Raw genomic sequence first — 20,731 nt, forward strand, 5'->3', positions numbered from 1 at the left:
CGGCAACAAAGAGAAGAATCCGAACAGAATTAAGGTGAGCCACAGGGGAGAAGGTCTCCAGATAATCAACGCCATAGGTTTGAGTATAACCTTTGGCCACGAGACAGGCTTTAAGCTGCTCAACAATATGATCAGGAAGATACTTAACAGTATAAATCCACCGACAGCCAACAACAGGCTTCCCAAAAGGAAGAGGTGTAAGTTCCCAAGTCTGATTCTGATGAAGAGCACTCATCTCCTCATCCATTGCATGTTTCCAACTCGATATCGACATAGCCTGCTCATAAGAAGATGGAATAGAAAGGCAAGACAAGCTATATGCAAAGGAGTGAAAACTAGGGGCAAGACGAGCATAAGAAACAAAATTAGAAATAGGATGCTGAGTACAAGTACGTTTACGTCAGCGCAATGCAATAGGTAAATCATCATCAGATGGCACAAGTAAAGGAGGGGCAAGAACCTCAGACACAGAAGATGAAGTAGCCAGGCCAAAAGAATCCACGCAACGGGCTTGGGACTGCTGATAAACCTGTAGAAGAGAACATTTATATATTTATATCTTATCACCTGGTAAGTTCAAACCCACTTAGGATTTATCATCTTATCACCTATTCAAAATAAGTGATACCTATAATTGAATATATGCTCATGTGGATGCACCCGATGAACCCATGCAACATCTCCCACGCATACGTGATGGGCATCTAACATGTCATCTAAGGAATCTCTCGATCATATTCTCATTTTCATACAGGAAAATGGAATGTGCGACTAGTCAAGAAAGGTACAAATGAGTGTTATATTAAGTCACCATCTAACTAGCATGACACTGTAACTCAATATCTCATGTATACCCAAAATCACCTAACTACATAAGTGTCTAAGGAAAGATCATTTGATATCACACTAATAATTTGTGCTTCATATAGCCTGGACAATTGCGTCAATAATAGTTTGTCGACACAATGATGAGCACAAATGCATTAAGAGGTCTTCCATGGCTTTGTATTGATTACAAGAAGGATTAGAGGTGCTACTGCTTTCCTTGACAAACTCCTTTGGACCACGTGACTATAATGACCCTTCGATAACATGCTTAAGTAGCACCATCAAGCCTCAATTTCATGACATAGTTCTAAGTCACAAAGGGTACAACTTAAGTTTGTTTATTTGGGAACAAATAAAAAAGCCACCTCTTTTTTTTTGAATTTTTTTGTCTTTAGTGACTTTTTTCAAAATTTTGTTAAATTTTTTTGCTTTTCTAGTTCATCTTTAAAAATAAATAAATAAATAAATAAATAAATAAATAAATAATTGAAAAGGCCAAAATAAGCTTAAAAAAGCCAACTATTTTTGGCTTATTTTTGTTTTTCCTGGACTTTCTTTCAAAAAAAATTAAATTTTCTAGTTCATTCTGTCGAGTAGAATCCAAAAGCCTAAAGCTTTTAAAAATAAAAAAATTCACTTCAGACAAAAATAAGACAATAAAAAGGTCACCAAAAAAGCAAATCCCAAACACCTCAGCTCACACAACGATGAAGCAGGGATCCATTTTGTCTCTCTCCATCACGGTCATCCTAAAGCACATATAGTATGATATGTATGCTATGGTGGAACTGTCATGACCCCAACCTGTCCCAAACAGGATGGTGTTACGACCATCCAGTAGTCATGGATTACCAAAGGCCTAATTTACAAAACAAGTCGGACTCCAGCAATAATTGGGGCAAAGTTTTTCTTATTTTCAATTGCGGAAACCATTAATTTCTTTAATTGAGTCCATTTGACACATCCATACAGGGCAATGCATAATTATATGAAATGAAAGCATACATTCCTCTTGGATTGCTATCCTGTGTTATTATAAGGTCCAAACAAAGAAAAAGTAAAGCACGTCACTTGGGACAAAACCTTACAAAGCCAACACAAATATATGCAAGACTGACTTCTAAGCGAACTCCTCTTTATAATCGTGCTCTTCATTACCTACATATATATATATATATATATAAGGGAGAGGGCTAAGCCGTTGCCCAATGAATAGTAATATAGTAAAGTGGTAAATGAATGAACATCGATAAGATTTATAAAACATAGCATGAAATCATAGCTTGAACATAGCTTAACTTGAGCATGATTGACTTGCGAATATTTACATAGAGATGAACATTCCGAGGGTTTTAAAAGTGAATAACCAGCCGAGTACCAGCTAGTCAATCCACCCGAAGGTGGCAAGAGGGGCTCGGCCATCAAGAGGTTATTGGCATGAGTCCCCCAATAACTAGGACACATTCCACAGGTGTCCTCTTCATACATGATACAAGAATATATGATGTTCATTCATAGCAAAACAATAGCATAGCTTTCATAATCATAGAATAGGTTTTGCATTTGAATCATAGTTTCTCAAATGTAGCTTTACTATACTACTACTCACAAATCGCTCTTGGACAAAGGGTTTCTCCTCCAACGTGCTTGTCCTACACAAAGCACGAACAAACCATTGAAAACAACTTTACTTGCAAGTCCTTAAATCAATTTGAATGCTCTAACTTAACTTAGTATTTCTTAATCCCTTTCTTAGATTGTTCAAGGCTTATCTAAGCTTAATTCAAGTCCTAAACAAGTGTAAATCAAATGTCAAATGCATACATGGAAGTGTCCCAAGTGTTTGAGGCTTGAAAAACTTGAAAGTGTGCAAAAACAGGGGTGCCGCATGTGCAGGGATCAGGGCTGCACATGCGGCCTGGTGCAGTGTCAAAATTGTGTTGCTGAAAATGGGGCCGCATGTGCGGGAATGGCTGTTCAAGTGCTGCTCAATCCTCTCTTGTTCTAAGCTATCTTTCTCAAATTCAAGACTTGGGACCTTGAAAACATAGTACAAAACATCTAAAATTCATAGAAAAACAAGGAATCATAATTCTTTTCAAAGCTACAACATCAACATATGATTTATTTCAAAGTGTTAAGATAAACTTAGGTTTTTGCTAAGAAATTCATGAACTCAACTTCCTATTGAAACCCTTCTTTTTCTTTCTTCCACAACATGAAATTAAGCTTGTAAAACTCTTGAAAATTATAAGAAAACATGAAGACAAAAGTTTCTTACAAAATACATGTAAGTTTAGAGAAGAGAAAGAGATAAGGAATGAGTGAGACCTTATCCCCTTTTATATTGATAATAATGCGTAATTACAGGAGTGCCATGAGGCATAAATTATGAGCCAACCCATTACATCAATCAAAGGAAAATAAAATAAAATCAAATAATAATAAAATATAACAAATATTATTTCCTATTCTAACACTCCCCGTCAAGCTGGTGCAAAGATATCTCTCATGCCTAGCTTGTTGAAAATATCATGAAATGGTTTGTTCCTTATTCTTTTAGTGAGAACATCTGCTAGTTGGTCCCCAATCTTCACAAATGGAGTACATATGGTGCCATTAGTGAGCTTTTCCTTTATGAAGTGTCTATCAATCTCCACATACTTGGTTTTGTCATGTTGAACTGAATTATGAGCTATGTTGATCGCCACCTTGTTGTCACAGTATAATCTCATGGAATCGGTCTGATGGATCCCCAAGTCTCCCAACAATAGTCTAATCCAAAGCAACTCATATACACCCTGAGCCATAGCCTTGAATTTTGCCTCAGCACTAGATCTAGCAACCGCATTCTGTTTTTTACTTCGCCATCTGACTAGGTTGCCTCCAATAAATGTGCAATATCCAAAAGTTGATCATCTGTCAATGACTGATCTAGCCCAATCCGCATCAGTAAATGCCTCCACAATGAGATGTCTATGTTTTGACAAATAGAGACCCTTTCCCGGAGAAGACTTCAGCTACCTCAGGATTCTCATAACTGCCTCTAAGTGAGAATTTCTAGAAGCATGCATAAATTGGCTGACCATGCTCACGGCAATGGCAATGGCAATGTCTGGACGCGAGTGTGATAAGTATATGAGCTTACCCACTAGCCTCTAGTATCTCCCCCTGTCCACTGGATCTCCCCGTTTCTAGAGGTGTATCACATGGTCTACTTTTAAGCATTCCAATTTCCGTGAGCAAATCAAGTACATAATTCCTCTGGCATATGAAGATGGCATCCTTGGACCGAGCTACTTCAATGTTCAAAAAAAACATCGAATTGCCTATGTCTTTGATTTCAAACTCCTTGGCTCAGTATTCCTTCAACTGAGGGATCTCCTCAATATCATCTCCTGTCAGAACAATATCATCAGCATAGATAATAAGAGTTGTGGTCTTACCATGTGAGGAGTGTTTCACAAATAAGGTGTGATCAATTTGACTTTGCTTTAACCCATATCGCAACATAGCATGAGCAAACTGTTCAAACTAAGCCCTAGAGGACTGCTTTAGCCCATAAAGTGACTACCAGAGCCTGCACACTTTACCTTTGGACCTAGCATCCTCAAAACCAAGGGGAATATCCATACAGACCTCTTCTTCTAGGTCTCCATGAAAGAATGCATTCTTCACATCAAACTAATGAAGCAGCCAATCCAAATTTGCTACAAGAGAGTAGTATTCTCACAGAGTTCATCTTAGCAACTGGTGCAAATGTCTCTTGGTAATTTATCCCATAAGTTTGAGTAAAACCCTTAGCAGCTAGGCTTGTTTTGTACCGTTCTATGGAACCATTTTTGCCTTTAGGTAACTCCACTAACTCCCAAGTGTCATTCTTGCTGAGAGCTCTCATCTCCTCCATCATGGCATGTTTCCTTCAGGAATGGAGAAAGCATCCTGAAAATTGTTAGGCAGACTCACAGAAGAAATTTTAGACAGAAAGGCTTTATATGAGGGAGACATGATTAGGAATTGGATGCTGAGTACATGACCTAACCCCCTTTCTATTAGCAATGGAAACGTCAAGATCTGAGAACTCAGGAATAGGAGCATTAGAATTAGAATTACCTGGACTCTCAAGAGAGGGGGATGACTCTGGACACTCATCCGAAGAAGAAGTTGGCAGTAGAGGAGGGAAAGTAGTCTCTTGCATCCAAGTGACTTTCTGTCTATCTTTGTCCCTGACATAAACTTTGCCTTTTTCCTTTTCCACAACAATTGCTGGCTCAACATCCTCTATCTGTTCAACCACTGGTGGTAGTGGCACAGGAATCTCTTCACACCAAAGCTCCCCCTGAAAGGATGACTATGACAATGAGGAGGTTGGAAAGTAAGACTAAGACTCAAAAAAAGTGACATCCATAGAGACACTATTTGCAAGATGGAAGATGATAACACTTATAGCCTTTTTCGGTAGCAGAGTAACCCAGGAAAACACACTTAAGAGATCTAGGATCCAATTTACCACGAGTGGGTGAATGATTATGGACAAAACAAACACATCCAAAGGTCTTAGGGGAAATGGAGAACTCAAAAGACGTGGACCTAAACAAAAGTTGGAGAGGGGTTCGTTTTTGAAGGACGTGGGTAGGAAAACGATTATTCAAATAAGCGGCAGTGAAAACCCCTTCCCCCCAAAATGATCAAGGAACACGCATTTCAAAGGATAGACAACGGGCCACATCAAGGAGATAGCGATTTTTTCGTTTTGCAACACCATTTTGTTGAGGAGTATTAGTGGAAGAAGTTAGGTGAATAATGCCATGTGTGGCAATATAACTTGCAAGACCAGAGTCAATATATTCTCCCCTATTATCAAAACGCAGAATTTTGAAAACCGTCCCATACTGTGTGCAAACCATTCTATGAAAGTTTTGAAACACAGAAAACACTTCACTCGTCTTTCATCAGATATACCTAAGTGACCCTAGAATAGTCATCTATGAAAGTAACAAACCATTTTTGTCCCTTTAAAAACACAAAACGAGAGGGACTCTATACATCAGAATGAATCAAAAAAAATGAAATTGAACTTTTATTAATAAAAGGAGCAAAAGAAACTGTATATTGTTTTCCAAGTTGACAAGACTCACATTGAAAATTAGACACATCATTTTTCTAAAAAATAGAAGGAAATATATGCTTAAGGAGTAAAAAGAATGGATGTCTTAACCGACGGTGCCACAGCCAAAGATCTTCCTTGGAGGATGATAACTAAATAGATGAATGAGCCAGCTTGTCTGTCTGATCCAAAATGTAGAAACCATATTCCTCTCTACCATTGCCAATCCTCTTCCTCGTGATAAGGTCTTGAAAAAGACAATGATCAGGAAAAAAACGTCACACTACAATTCAAATCATGAGTAATACGACTCAAAGATAAAAGATTAACACTAAAATTGGGAACATGAAGTACAGAGGATAATGGGACGAGGTGGCATGAATTAAACATTTCCCTAACACAAACGAAATATTACCATCAGCAATACACACTTTTTCCTGACCTGGGAAGGGGTTATACTCTAAGAACAAATGAGAGAAACCAGGCATATGGTCAGAAGCACCAGAATCAATAATCCATGGCACAGTAGTATAGGATAGCAATGCACATGTGGAGGAAGCCAAGTTACTTGAATTGGCAAATAAAGAAGAGGATGTACCTGTAGCAGATATAGAGGCTTGATGGTCTAGTAAGTGGCGAAGAGCAATCTCAAAATCGGAGGCAGATAACCCCGAAATATCAGCAGCTGGTGAGACAACTGGAGATGAAGGTAGTGGTTCAACCGTGTCTGAAAGATGTGCCCGAGCATTGACCCCTCAGCCTCTAGACTGACCAAACCGACCCCCACCAGGACGGTCTCCTCGGCCATCGGCAGGAGTCCCATGCAGCTTGCAATAAGTCTCTCTTGTGTGGCGAGGTTTACAGTAGTAGTCACAGAAAAGCTAATCCTCCTCAGAGGAAAGACGAGAACCACGAGTCACACGCTCGCCATCTCAAGGGGGTGCAGAAACCAAGGCAGAGCGATAAGTAGTGGCAGGAGGAAGCGTAGCAGAGCGGCGACTTTCCTCATTCTGCACAAAAGCAAAGGCTTCCTGAAGAGATGGAAGGATATCCATGTCAAGTACTCTGCTCCGAATAGGATAATACTCCACATTCAGGCCTTCCAAGAACTTGAAGACCCGCTCTTTCTCCACAAACTTCCGGTAACTAGCAGAATCAATGGGACATACAGGTTTGTAATCTTGAAGGTGATCAAGTCACTTCCACTAATTGCTAAGGAAAGTAAAATACTGGAGGATAATCATTTCAACTTATACCGACCTCTCAATGGAGCAACGTAACTCGAAAGCCTGTGAGAAGTTTCACTTCCTGGAGTAAGTAGTAGCTATGGCCTCCCAAATATCCTGAGCAGTGTCTATAGATAAGTAGCCCTCTCCAATCTCTAGAACCATAGAATGTATTAACCAGCCCATAATCAAAGAATTGGTGATCTCCCATTAGTCATAACGAGGGTCTGTGATACTGGGTGCATGTACCTTCCCATCAACATATCCTATCTTCCCTCTGCTCTTCAAGAAAATTGTTAGACTCTGTGACCATGCTAGGTAAATCTGACCAATAGAGAGGTGGGGTCATTTTAAGGCCAGGGTTGAGGTTATCAGTCATAGTGGAACGGATAATAGAACTATCGCCCTGAGATGGCTGAGAGGTAGTCGATTCACTAGCCAAATCCACCATGGAGACTTTACTAACTCTTCCTCAAACACGATGCCAATCACAAACCCCGAAGATGAGAGTGGAAGAACAAGCATAGCAGTAACTATAAAAGCATAGAGAATTAAGAATCCAGGGTTTTTTTTTTGTTTTTTTTTTAATTTTGGGTACTGTTTTACATCACCAGAAGACTTCTAAGGGGAAGAGACTACCCTAGGCTACCCTTGAAGGGTTGCCAATATCGACCAAACCAGCAAGAAGGCTGGTCGGCCACCTGGGAACCCTCGGCAGTGGCTGGAGAAGCCTGCCGAGGGAGAGGAAAACCGGGGTGAGGGCTATCAGGAGGAAAGCAAGGGCTGAGAGGCCTAGGTGAAGGCTATCGAAGGGAGAGAAGGGGCTGGGAGACTTGGGTGGAAGCTATCGGGGTTAAAGGAAGTAGAGACGAGGCTGTGGGGTTGTCGGGTGGCTGGGTGGAGGCTGTCGTAGGATATACAGGAGAGAGGAGATCACATATAGGCTGTAGTGATGGATAACAAAGAAGGAGAGATGGCTAGGGCATGCCTCTGATACCATGTAAGTTTAGAGAAGAGAAAGAGATAGGGAATGAATGAAACGTCATCCCCTTTTATATTGATAATAATGCGTAATTACAATAGTGCCATAAGGCATAAATTATGGGCGAACCCATTACATCAATCAAGGGAAAATAAAATAAAATCATAATAAAATATAACAAATGTTATTTCATATTCTAACAATAAAAACATCAAAAACTAAATCAAAATGGTAAAAATCTAGGCTACCTAGCTTATTCTTAAATTCATTCTGCTCTTCCTCATACTTCTCTTCATAAGTCCATTAATAACCCAATTAAATCCTAACTTCTCAATCTTAGGTAGTAGGATGGATTGGTACAAAAATTAGGGCTCAAAACTTACCTTAGGATGATCAAAGATGAGTTTTTTGATGAGTTCTTCAAGCTCTCTCCTTTTCTCTTCTACTTTCTCCTTTCTTCTAGTTCAATCTTGATCCAACAGATTTTCTTCTTCTTGTTTTGGTTTTATATAGCTAGGTAAGACAAGGGTTGAGTTGAGACGACAAGGGAGGTGTATGCATCACCTACTTGCTTGCGTCACCAAATTTCTCTACTCCATACTCTTGTCGTAGCTAATCAAGGTTAGTACTAATTAACCAAGGTTTAAACTTAATCTTGCTTAGCTTAATTAAACTTGATTACGGCTTACTAATCTTACTTAATTAGCACTAATCCTGCTTAGCAAATGAACTTATGGCATTAAAATAACGAGCACATCAGTCTAAGTCTAAGATCTTTAAGCTTCTCAATTAGTGCATAGCATATCCTGGCATTCACAAATCTAAGCTTAAGGCATCCCCTAACTCTTAATAACCTTCAAGTATATCTATTCTTAAGTTTGTCTTACCAAGGCATGTTTCTCCCTTCTAAATTTATTACTAATTGTGTTCATCTTCTAAGGTTTCATCTTAGCAATCCACGTTTCTATCTTTAGAGTATTGTAAGATAATTAAATTAAGGTAAGTATTCGGTCATGTCATGTGAAAATGCTTTTGATGTGATGCACACTTGCTTACTATGTTCAAGAGGTGACTACTTCCTAAGTCTTAAAAATTGATAATGAAATTCACACATTCAAAGCTTCCTCCTAACTACTCATTTCTATGTTTTACTTTTATTTTGTGTGATGAGAGTTAATTTGACTTAGGGTATTCAAGGATGGATAATAATATAGTTATGGCATGTGGCATCCTTTGGGGTGTTACAAGAGCTCTCACTTAGGGTGTGTTACACTCTCACACCATATAGACGTTTAGTCTAGTCGCTTTCAATAGCACCTAATCTGAATTTTTTGAGATAGTTGCTTACCAAAGAACATTCTCAAGAATCTCACATTTGGCTTTATACAAGCTACACGAAGGTGTGGATATACCCATGTCCGACTTGTCCAGTCTCATCATAGGTCTTACTAAGGTGACATTTAAACGTCATATTTTAACACTTGCTCGCTTACTAAGCACCAAGGAGATCACATTTTCATGAGATTTTTTATCATTCTGTCTTATCTTGTGTCTCATCCAGCTTGATATCTAAGCACCAGGACGATTGCCCGTGTGAGAGGGCCAATCAAAAGCCTAGTTACATCTATTGTAGAGACCCTAATTTTTGTAATTACCATTAAATCCCTAATCTTGAGTTTATTTCAATAAAGCCCTTGAATTTTCACTTAATTGCGTTTTAAACCCTAGAATTGGGAAGCATCGCGAATTAATTCGAGTAAACCCTAATTGATCCCGTAGATTAATAATCATGTTTAAAACCCTATTATTAATTATTAGACCCTATAATTATAGATTAATCACTTTAAAATCTTAATTTCCGGTAATGCCGTTTTTGCTCGGTTTCTCACCTTTGTTTGCGCTTTAATTTAACGGGACCCAAATTTATTATTTTAACTATTTTCTAATGTTAGTATATTAATAACATATATCAAGGTTTCATAAATTTAGACTTGGTCCCTATATACTTTTATTTTATTTCATTCCAACCTTTAATTGTAATATTTTATTAATTAATGTACTTGTGCCTATTATATTATGTTTATAAATACAAATATCTCATACAAATATCTTATATATATAGATATATATTTCTTGGAGCCCAAGTAGCTAGTCATGGGAGAGTTGAAATGGCCTTGATGGCATTGATGGACAACTTTGACTAATTACACCTATGGAACTTGGCTCCTAAGAAACCTTCCAATCCTTTCTCTATATATGCACATTTCTCCCCCTCATTTTACACATTTTCAGCCATGCACTAGAGGAGTGAGAGAGAGAGTGATCTTGGAAAAAAAGAGGGAAGAAGAAAAACAAGAATTGTGTTGAGTCTTGTACAACAAAGGTAAACATACATCACCTCTTCTCTCAAGTTCTTTTATCACTTGTTTTTCCCCTCCTAATACATGCTCTTTGTATATATTTGTTGTAGTCTAGGCCTACACTCTTGTATAAATGTGTATTAATCAAGAAATGGTATGCTTCTCTTTCTTTCTTAAATTTCCAGCAGCAAATCATTTCCCTCTCTTGAATTTATTTTCCTATCAAAACTCCATAAACTCAAAATCTGTTTTTATGGTGCAATATTTGGTATGTCTAGAGTATGTGATAATTTTGGTAGGACCTAAAGATGTATTTTTATAACCTAAACAATTTTTCTAAGTTTGTTACTCACAGATCCAGAAAAACAATCAACTTTCTCTATTTTTATAAAATTCCAGAAAAATAATCTTGAGTCCAATTTAATGTCAAAATCTTAATCTTGGTGTTATATTTTAACTAAAATTTGTTTGAACTCAAGAGAGTGAGGGGTTTGAGAGAAAAACCGATTTGCGTAACTGTCAACGAATCGGGACAGATCTTGGTAATTCTGAATTATCTTAAAATCTAAAATACCTATCCTACTTTCGTAAATTGAGTTTGAAATTAGACTTATTTATCTACAAACTCACATGAGGCCAGGTACTTAGGGCCAATAAAAGTATTTTTTTCATAATTATTTTCAAACTGGTTCAAATCTGGAATTCTAGAAATTTGTGTTACTATGCTCTTATTTGGTTTGCAACTCTTATATTCTATGCTTCTTGAATGTTTTAGTCTCGATATGTAATCTATGATAAATTGTGAATTTGCTTTATCATGAATAAATTACTTATTGTTTAGTTTGGATTGATAATTATACTGACCATGCTTTGCTATAACTGAGAACATAATGCACTTAATAAAGGGAAAATCAAATGGGATGGTAATGGGTTGCGATCAATGTATTAAATTTTATGAAATAATGAACGATGGATTCAAGAGTATGATATAGTGGAATGTGTTCCATTTTTGTAAAGTTTTGCGCAAGTGTGTTTTCGAACCCTAACATGGCACGGGAGGTATTCTGGTTGCTTAACGGAAATGGGAGGCATAAGGGTGGCAGTGAGGGTCTCACACAGGGAGAGTATCCCTGGAAGCCCGTTTCCTTAGGGTAGACGGTGATGTCACCACTCGAGTATGTAACCTAGGTGTGTGGGCATCATTGGTAATTGTGCGGTAAGCGACGCACTGGTGGTTATGCGGTCAGCGACGCATTGGTATTGTATTAACCAAGGGGGAGTCAGAATTACCCGTGGCCAGTGTTAGTGGTTGGGTAGGAACGGCATTCCGCGGGGAGTTGCCTAAAACTAACTAAAATTAACTATTATTCGTGAGAACTGAAATTTAATTATAAGTTCTGCTTAACTATTGCTTTCGCTGTATGTTATGATCGTGGCGTTATGTTACCTGTGTATTTAGAATGGTAAAAGGGTCGGGGTGTGTGTGTTTACTGGACATTCCAAGCTCATGGCGTTTTATGCCAAGTGAGGGCGAGTTTTACTCTAAGAACAGAATCCCTAAAAGCTTTGCGGAACCATGGCTGCCTTAGAGATTAGATTGTATATTTCCTGTATTTGGGATAATCTTTTTGTATCAAGGAGCTGATCTGTATTTAAAGACTTAAAGGATTTTATCTGTAATTATTATTAATATTTTTTTGTAATTATTTGTATTTTGTGCTTAAAAATGATGTGTATTCGCTAGTTAAACCCCGGTGTATCGTTGTATTATATTATCAAAATTTGGGGCGTCACATCTATACTAAATCTAAGATATGTGCTATAATTGATCAACATATCATTATGCAAAATAGAAGAAACTAATCTCATTAATGCATAAGATACTATAAAAGGGTCCAACCAATACAAAAATATCTAGTCCTACAAAATCCCAAACCCCTAACATGTCTATGAAAAAAAAAAATCTAGAAATGGGTTTGGTCAAAGGATCAACAACCATGTCGCTAGTGGATACATCATACCTGCCTTAGGACCACAAAACCCTTGTGTCCCAATCAAGTTTGTCGGTTAGATGAGCCTTTTTCAAGGGTTTTGTGTTAGGTAGCCTAACCGCCTGCACATAAAGTCACCTCCATATCTCTTGTGTGTGTGTGTGTGTGTATCCTTTCGCATATTAGTTTGCCATCCACCCTTATGTGGGGACTTTCATAGAGATGGCTAACAGTTGTAGGTGTTTTTCAAGGCTATAAGGGCCTTGTTGTTTCTTGCTTTTTGTAAGAATTCTATTTCAGCTATACAAGAACATATATTTAAATTTGGCCTTCTATAGAAGCTTAGGGAGAATTGGAGCCTAAAGCAAGTGCTTCACTTTGGGCATGAGTTGGCCCTATCTTTAATCTATTTTCTAATTGAACTTAATATGTTCTAATTTTTTAGTTGTTTGGAACAGAGGTTAAGCTTTTATAAGACCATTTCTTTAAATTTTGACTCATTTGATATCAACGGATTTATTTTTCCCATATTTTTTATTTAAAAATAACTAGTAGTACTTATTTTAAATTCATAGGAAACAACGATTATCCTAACATGAGGCCAAGGTGTCTAATCTTTAGATGGTCCCATGCCCAGCTAAAGGAGGGTTGTGTTAGGTAACTAATAACTAGAGTAAAACCTTGTTAGACTCCTCATGAACATGAATTAATAATTTTTTTAGCAAATGTTAGGATATTTCCCTTAATTGATGCTTTGTATCAACACTTGGGTGCATTTAAAAGCTGTACCCGAAGAAGCAATGTGATATGGCAAAATATGGGTAAGGTTTCCTGTATTATTTTGAGTGTGGCTAAATAAATTAGTATACGACAATAGGCTTGGCTTAATGACTTGGAATATATGAACAATTACTAGTAAAGGAATGGGGTTGGGAGACAATATGATTAGAAGAATACATTGGTAATGACAGGCATGGAAATGGAATGGATATGACGGATAATACTAATGTAATCTGGAATTGGATGGGTGAATTTGTTAAATGAACACAAGCAGATGGAAAATCAGAAGGAACATGAGTATTATTTAAGAACATTTAATGAATTGGTGAAGGATTTGAAAGATTTAAGGTGCAAAGGAAGATGCTCAAGAAGTGGTTAGACTCCAAGTTGACAATCTTTATGGTAAGTTAGGCACAAAAACAACATGAAGAATATACACAACTTGCTAACTTTCGAGGGTTGGAAAACTAGAGAAGCGTATCAAGTGTGAGGATTGAAGTATTTTGATTATAAGAGGAAAGCAGAGGTGAAGAATCTAGTTATTGAATAAAATCGTATAGGGTATAGTTTTTTGGGACAAAAAATGTGGTATACTTATGGATGAATTTTATTTTATTATATGTAGAAGCAGGGTGTTTGAAGCGAAAATGAATTGAATAAGATGGGAATGGGAAGGTTTTGCAGATGAATGGGAATTTCTAATGATTGGAAGTGTTTGGGGAACATAGCCTTGTCTTTGTTAAGAACGTTACTTAACAAGATTATAGTAACTAAGAGGATGCAAGATGAGTGGTTTGGATCTCTGTTTTCAGAGGACAATAGTGGATGCTATTTCTTTCCTGAGGGAATGGATAGAGGAATAGAGAAAAGAAGAAGAATCTGTGTAGGGGTTTTATGAAATTGGAAGCCTATGATAGGGTGGTGGGTTTTAGAAAAGAAAGGAGGTGATATAAATATATATATATTGACACGATAAAGGATATATGAACGAGGGACCTATGACTAGTGAGGACAATCACTAGAGAACTGTGGAATGAGAAAATGAATTCATGCAGCTGCTTTTGAATCCATGAATTACAGTGAGATTGATGCTTGCTGATTTTGTAAAACTGCAAATAATAATTATCGTTGTTAGCAATTTTTTGCACCTCTTAAAAAATCCGATAGCTAATAAACTGGAAAAAGATGGATTATTTGTGAAAGAATTTATGGGGCTTTACATCGATTAATATTTATTTACTGTGAAAATCCAGATTTCAGCAAGCAATTGAATTTTATTTCGTGTATTATTCTTATGCAGATGATAGCAATGAAATATGGTTCTGTCCCAATTGCACGAAAAACAGGGGGTTTAAATGACAGGTGCGCTAATCAGTGCTTTGTTGTTTAGATAAAAAGCAGACCTTTCATTTAAAGTTATTCTGTTTGGAAAGTTTGTTTTCAACTTTTTAATCCTTCTTGCAGTGTTTTCGATGTTGATGATAATACCATACCGACTCAGTTTAGAAATGGATTTACATTTTTGTTACCTGATGAACAGGTAATTTTTTGTATGCTTGACACATTTCAATATTTGGCATCCGTGTCAAGTCTAGTTATTTCTTGTGTCAGCCCGGTCTTGGGTATGGACTGACTGTGGAGCATCACAAGCATTTGCACGAATCATTATTGTTTTTTATTTTGTTGTAACACAAGGAAAATTCTGTCTGTTTGTCATTTTGATGCTTGTGAATTCTATGATAATCGACAGGGAGTGAACAGTGCTTTGGAACGTGCATTGAACCACTATAAGAACAATAGTCGGAGTTGGCAAGAGCTTGTTGAGAAGGTAATGAGAATAGACTTCAGTTGGGACTCATCAGCGTCACTTTATGAGGAGCTTTATGAGAAATCAGTAACCAGAGCAAGGAGCACCAGAAGTCCTGTTTAAGCTTCGTTTTGGCACTTATTCTGACATCCCTTCTGCCAAGGCAGGTTTGCAATACAAGATGTCTGTCATAGAATTGCTTCTGGAAATTGGGTGAACTGTCATATCAGATTGCTTGTTGATCCGTTGACATTGATTTAGATTGGCAACAGTAGCAAGTACATATATATATCTAAAGTCAGATAGCAAACGGCTTTTGAAATCTGTGAATCCTTCAAGGGTTGAAGCCGAGTACAGATTTTACTATTTTCACCTTCCCTGTTTTTTCATTGGTTACTAATAGATAACCATGTCGATTTTGTTTATATGATAAACCTCCATTTTGCAGCTGATGTATACATCACATTTGTATATTGTTGTTCAAAGTGATTTTCTAGTGAGAATCACCCCCTTTTGAACCGACGATACATGATTTACTTATTAAACATTTACGACTTACACATATGAGATCTGGCTATATGTATTCATAAATAAATTTTTTTGTTCTTCGCCCATTCTTCTTTTTGTCTTTATTGCAGGACTTTTTCTTTTTCCTTTGGTTTTTTATTATGCCTCTGAGATCAAAGTTTCCTGTACCTGGACAGTAGGTTAATGCACAAGTGAACTTATTGCATGTTCATCTATTCTGTTACTTCACAACAGCTTTAAATTCATATTTCCACTTGTCCTACTTTTAGGCCATCTTTGATCTTAAATTTGTAGAGGAAAAGGAAAAAGATAAGAAAACTTCATGGTTTTTTTTTTTTTTTTTTTTGGTGTGTGTTTTTGTTTTATTCGTTTTGTTTCTCATGTTTTCAGAGACTAAAATAATAATAAATAAATAAATAAATAAAAGTTCAAAAACACCAACTATATTCATGTTGTTTACGTTTTTATGCAAAAAAGTTTTCCAAAATTTGAAAACAACTCTTTGGTGTTTTCTCAAAAGTGAGCGAGTCCCAGAAAAATTTTCAATTTTTTTTTAAAAAATAGTTCATCAAACAAATGTATTTTTCTAAGAAGGAATAAGAGAGAACCAAAACAAATCCACATGAGGGAGGAGCTCTTAGCTTTTATGCTCCAATTGCATGGATGTAGATTTGAAATATATGGATTCAACATTAATGTTATTCTAGGAGAATGACTCAAATTTAAATTTGATAGTTTACTTATGAATTTTAAGATTGAATTAAATAGTTTTATTATGATGAATTTGAAATGACTATATATAGTAGTAGTTATTTGAAATCATATTAAGACATCTCTTTTTAATAGGATTAATTACATTAAGACCATCTCAACTATTAGCGAATATCACTTTACATCCCTCATTTAAGAACTCGTACATATTAACTTTCTCAACTATAAAAATGGTTACAAATGCACCTCTTTTGGATGCGTTCTAGAGGGAGTTTGTAGGGATAAAAGTGATATACCATTTTATAGTTGAAAGGGTTAAAATGTACAAATTTATAAATGAGGAAGATAAAGTGATATTCATAAATAATTCTTTCGATGAATAATATTCGCCAATAGTTGATAGAAATTTGGTGTTAATAACCCTTTTTAATAAAATCATCCTAGTAAAAATACAACTCTTTATCTCTAACATATTTCTTCTCTCCAACTACCAAACCCCATATCCATTAATTTGAAATCCACAGCGATCCAAAACGAACTGTTAGTGAATTGGAATTCTTGCATAGTTCCATTGAAGGAAAGTAATGTTTTAGCCATAATTTTTCTGAAGTTTTTCTTGGTCTTGTTACTTTGGTATACACACATATAGCACAAATGAAGAATCAAAAATAGATTCACTAGTGGAGAATAAGAGCACACAAAATTCAAAGCATATTTCTTCATTAATTCACACCAATTTTACGAAACAGTGATTGAGTGAGTGTAATACAATTCCTCTCATGAAGAAGCTCTCTCACTTGCCGGGGACAAAGTTGGTAGCATAAGCCCAAGCATTGTTGTTAACTGGGTCAGCAAGATGGTCAGCCAGGTTCTCCAATGGTCCCTTTCCTGTCACAATGGCCTGAACAAAGAACCCAAACATTGAGAACATGGCCAGTCTTCCGTTCTTGATCTCCTTCACCTTGAGCTCTGCAAAAGCCTCTGGATCATCAGCTAGGCCCAATGGGTCAAAGCTTCCGCCGGGGTAGAGCGGGTCTGTCACCTCTCCTAGTGGCCCACCGGCAATACGGTAACCCTCAACAGCCCCCATCAAGATAACTTGGCAAGCCCAGATGGCCAGAATGCTTTGGGCATGGATCAAGCTAGGGTTGCCCAAGTAGTCAAGCCCACCCTCACTGAAGATTTGGGCACCGGCCTTGAACCACACAGCCTCGCCGAACTTGACACCGTTGCGGGCCAAAAGCTCGGGGAAGACGCAACCCAAAGCTCCAAGCATGGCCCATCTGCAGTGAATCACCTCAAGCTCACGGTTCTTGGCAAAAGTTTCTGGATCGGCTGAAAGCCCAGCAGTGTCCCAACCATAATCACCAGGGAATTCTCCAGTGAGGTAAGATGGGGGATCACCAGACAATGGACCCAAATACAAGACTCGGTCTGGACCGTACCAAGGGCTTCCAGATGGGACTTGCTTGCCGGTCTTCCTCATACTGATCCGTCCACCACCAAGAACCTCCGGGGCAAGTTTCACCGCCTTTCCGGCGAAAGATGGGGAAGAGAGAGCCATGGTAGAAGCAGCCATGGTGGAAGAAAGAAGCCTTTGGAGAAGTAAGTTGACAGAAGGTGGTAGTGTTAGGAAGAAGTTGTTGGTGGTGGGAGATTGAAGGGGAGTTTTGTGGGTATTAATAAAAGTAGAGAGCAAGGCATCTTCTTATCTTACCAAATCGTTATCTCTCTTCTTATTGGTTGCCAAGATTCTATTTTTGTTTCCCTCTCTCCACTTGGCAGTCTCTAATCTACCAACTCCTAAAGATTTTTAGTACTTGCGCCCTAACCAATGCCTGGTTCCCAAGTGTACACCTTGTGGGATTGCACTCATCCATATCTACCTTATCATCATGCAAAAATTATAAATTTTGTCCTTTAATTACCTCATGAAATTTATTTATTTATTTACTTCAATAACAATAAGCAATGGTTGTTTGTCAACCTTACTGTGAGACCAATAACTCTCACACTGAGAGGATGCCAATAATGGATTTGCATCATAGGTTGCAGGAAAATATTCAGATTTATGGTTTTGACACAGATGAAATTAAACAAAATAACTATACATCCAATTAAGACATTCCACTTAAGAAAAACATCTAGTCAGTGATCTTTTTAAAGTCGTATTAGAGGTCTCTTTGTCTCTCTTTCCACTCAAAACAATATTCAACTTAAACAAAGAAAAATTCTTGTTAAGGTTGGTCATTAAATCATTTGATATATTAATTAATTAAGGTCTATGTCACCTATAGCAGATGTACATTACCCTCGTTCTATGAACACTAGAATCAGTAAAGTCAATAAAATACAGTAACAGTGTGCTTGAATTTGATTAATCAATTGTTGGCTTCTAAACTCTAATGGCTGCTAAAAAAAATTGTTGGGGCATATTGCAAGTGTGACTCTTATGACAAAATCCAAAAATAAATTTCTCCCCATATCTTATTAGCATTTCGAATGACCTAGATATTTAAAAAGGTGCTCAAAATGTGTAAAATAAATTGATGTATATTATTGATTGATGTGTATTGTGTATATTACAAGGATTCCTATTATATAGGAGAGGATTTGGGAGTAGGTGAGGAGTAGGTGGAGAGTAGGTGAAGTAGGTGAGTGTGTGTGGTAGGTGGTAGTGGTAGGTGTGTAGTAGGTGGATTTTAACAGTCCCCCGCAAACTCAAGGGGGATAGGAACTAACCAACTTGAGTTTGGAGAGAGTAACAAAACAAGAAAATACATAAAAATAAAAGAGGATAGGAGACACTGTATGGTCGTGTCATACCGTTGGTGAAGACACTGGATGGGTGTGTCATAACGTTGTAGAGGACACTGGATGGTTGTGTCATAACGTGGTAGAGGACACTGGAAGGTCGTGTCATAACGTTGTAGAGGACACTGGAAAAGCTAACCGGAATCAATGTCGGGACAGTTTGATGGGGTCATGTCGGACCGTTGTAAAAGTCGCACCCTCAAAAGGTGTACCCAATCTGTCAAAAGACGTGCCCAATCCATAAAAAGGCGTGCCATCAAAAGGCGTGCCAAGTTGTCGGCGAGCGCCGAGCGGCGCATGATGCGCGTGTCTACCTCTTCGTCATGGTCTTTATAAACCGAAGCGGAAGCTGAGGCTGAGGCAGAAAACCCGCTAAAAAACTCTGAAAAAACTCTTCGTGGTCTGAGAGAGAAACTCTGTAATACTCTGTAACACTCTGTTGCCCAGAAAATGGCCTCGTCTTCCCGTGGTCTGCTCACTCTCTTTCCCGACCTCAACGAGTCAACAAGAGAGATAACTGGTGCGGTGGCACTGGAACCTCAACCAAGCGCCCCGGAGTTTGCTCCGTTGAACTTTCCTATGCGGTCTGTGTAGCAAAGAATGGCAGTGCAATCGGATGTGGAGGCCAATCAGTATACATTGAAGTCATGTGTGGAGACCATGACGACAGTCACAAACTTGTCACACCGGCTTCAGAGTAGGACAAATGAGGTACAGCAGTTAAACGCCCAACTGGCTCTGCTCCAACGCATGTATAAGGATGCGCGAGCAGAGATAAGTGTGCTAAAGGCGGAAAATAAGGAGCTGAAGCGGAAGGCCACCGTTATGTTCCGATTTGGAGGTCCGCCATATGCTGCAGTGGAGGAGCAGGGAGTAGTGATCGTGCCCAGTGGAGTGGGAAACACGGAGGCAACAACGGCAAGGACCGCCCAGGATGGAGGCAAGAAGAAGAAACCGGCGGCAGAGTAGAGAAGAAAAATCCCACTGTTCCGATTTGTGTGGGTTTGGTTTGTTGTTGTTGGTGTTGTTTTTTGTTTTGTTTTGTTTTTTTTTTTTTTTGTTTTTTTTTTTTTTTTGTTTTTTTTTTGTTTTTTTTTTTTTGTGTAAAATTGTGATCGGGGTTGATCCCTGAGATGAATAAAATATGGTTTGGTGTGCAAAGCTATATGGTATGAATGGAATTGGAAAAAGATTAAAAATAATGTGAAAGAAAAATAAAGAAAGAAATAATAAAAATATATTTGAAATAAAAAATGAAAGATGGGGGAAATAAGGAAAGTGGTTTGGAGAAAATATGGAGGAGAGATGATGATGTTTGTGTTTTTTTTTTTTAATATATAATGAAAAGAGATATATATATATATATATATAAAATAAAGAAAGTGGGGAACAAGGAGTGCACCAATTAAGCTTTAGAATAAAAAAAAAAGGTTGGGCGGTGGATGCAAAGTGAGGAGAGAGAGCGGGTGTAAAGTGTTGTTATTCTTTAAAACCATTTGTTATCTCTATTGTGATCTTCATCCATTAAATATTCATTTTGTAGAAAACAAAGTGAGTGTGTCAATCAGGTGGAGATTTGCTTTTTATGAAAGATTGA

General features: G+C 37.6%; 2 protein-coding genes across 11 annotated transcripts in view; one reads left to right on the forward strand and one right to left on the reverse strand.

Annotated features, from left to right (window-relative positions):
* Positions 1-15,695, forward strand: part of SS4 (starch synthase 4) — an 84,901-nt gene extending 69,206 nt beyond the window's left edge. For 4 of the 10 annotated variants that reach the window (XR_014340159.1, XR_014340157.1, XM_028241643.2 and 1 more), the window contains 3 exons: positions 14,575-14,636; positions 14,739-14,814; positions 15,025-15,695. Coding sequence is in view for 3 of the 10 variants with exons in the window: in XM_028241643.2 (XP_028097444.2) it covers positions 14,575-14,636; positions 14,739-14,814; positions 15,025-15,204 (318 nt within the window). In the remaining 7 variants the exon portion in view is untranslated. Of the gene's footprint in view, positions 1-8,656; positions 8,765-10,435; positions 10,527-10,618; positions 10,658-14,574; positions 14,637-14,738; positions 14,815-15,024 lie in introns of those variants that run through there. The other 6 variants (XR_014340156.1, XR_014340158.1, XR_014340155.1 and 3 more) reach the window with 3 other exon arrangements.
* Positions 15,696-17,020: 1,325 nt separating this feature from the next.
* Positions 17,021-18,046, reverse strand: LOC114297307 (chlorophyll a-b binding protein 40, chloroplastic). Its single transcript, XM_028241743.2, has one exon. The coding sequence runs from the start codon at positions 17,897-17,899 to the stop codon at positions 17,114-17,116; it is 786 nt and encodes a 261-aa protein (XP_028097544.1). The 5' UTR covers positions 17,900-18,046; the 3' UTR covers positions 17,021-17,113.
* Positions 18,047-20,731: the final 2,685 nt, after the last annotated feature.

This window comes from Camellia sinensis, chromosome 9 (assembly GCF_055761805.1).
Source record: "Camellia sinensis isolate YWXY chromosome 9, ASM5576180v1, whole genome shotgun sequence".
In the NCBI taxonomy this organism is placed as follows: Eukaryota; Viridiplantae; Streptophyta; class Magnoliopsida; order Ericales; family Theaceae; genus Camellia; species Camellia sinensis.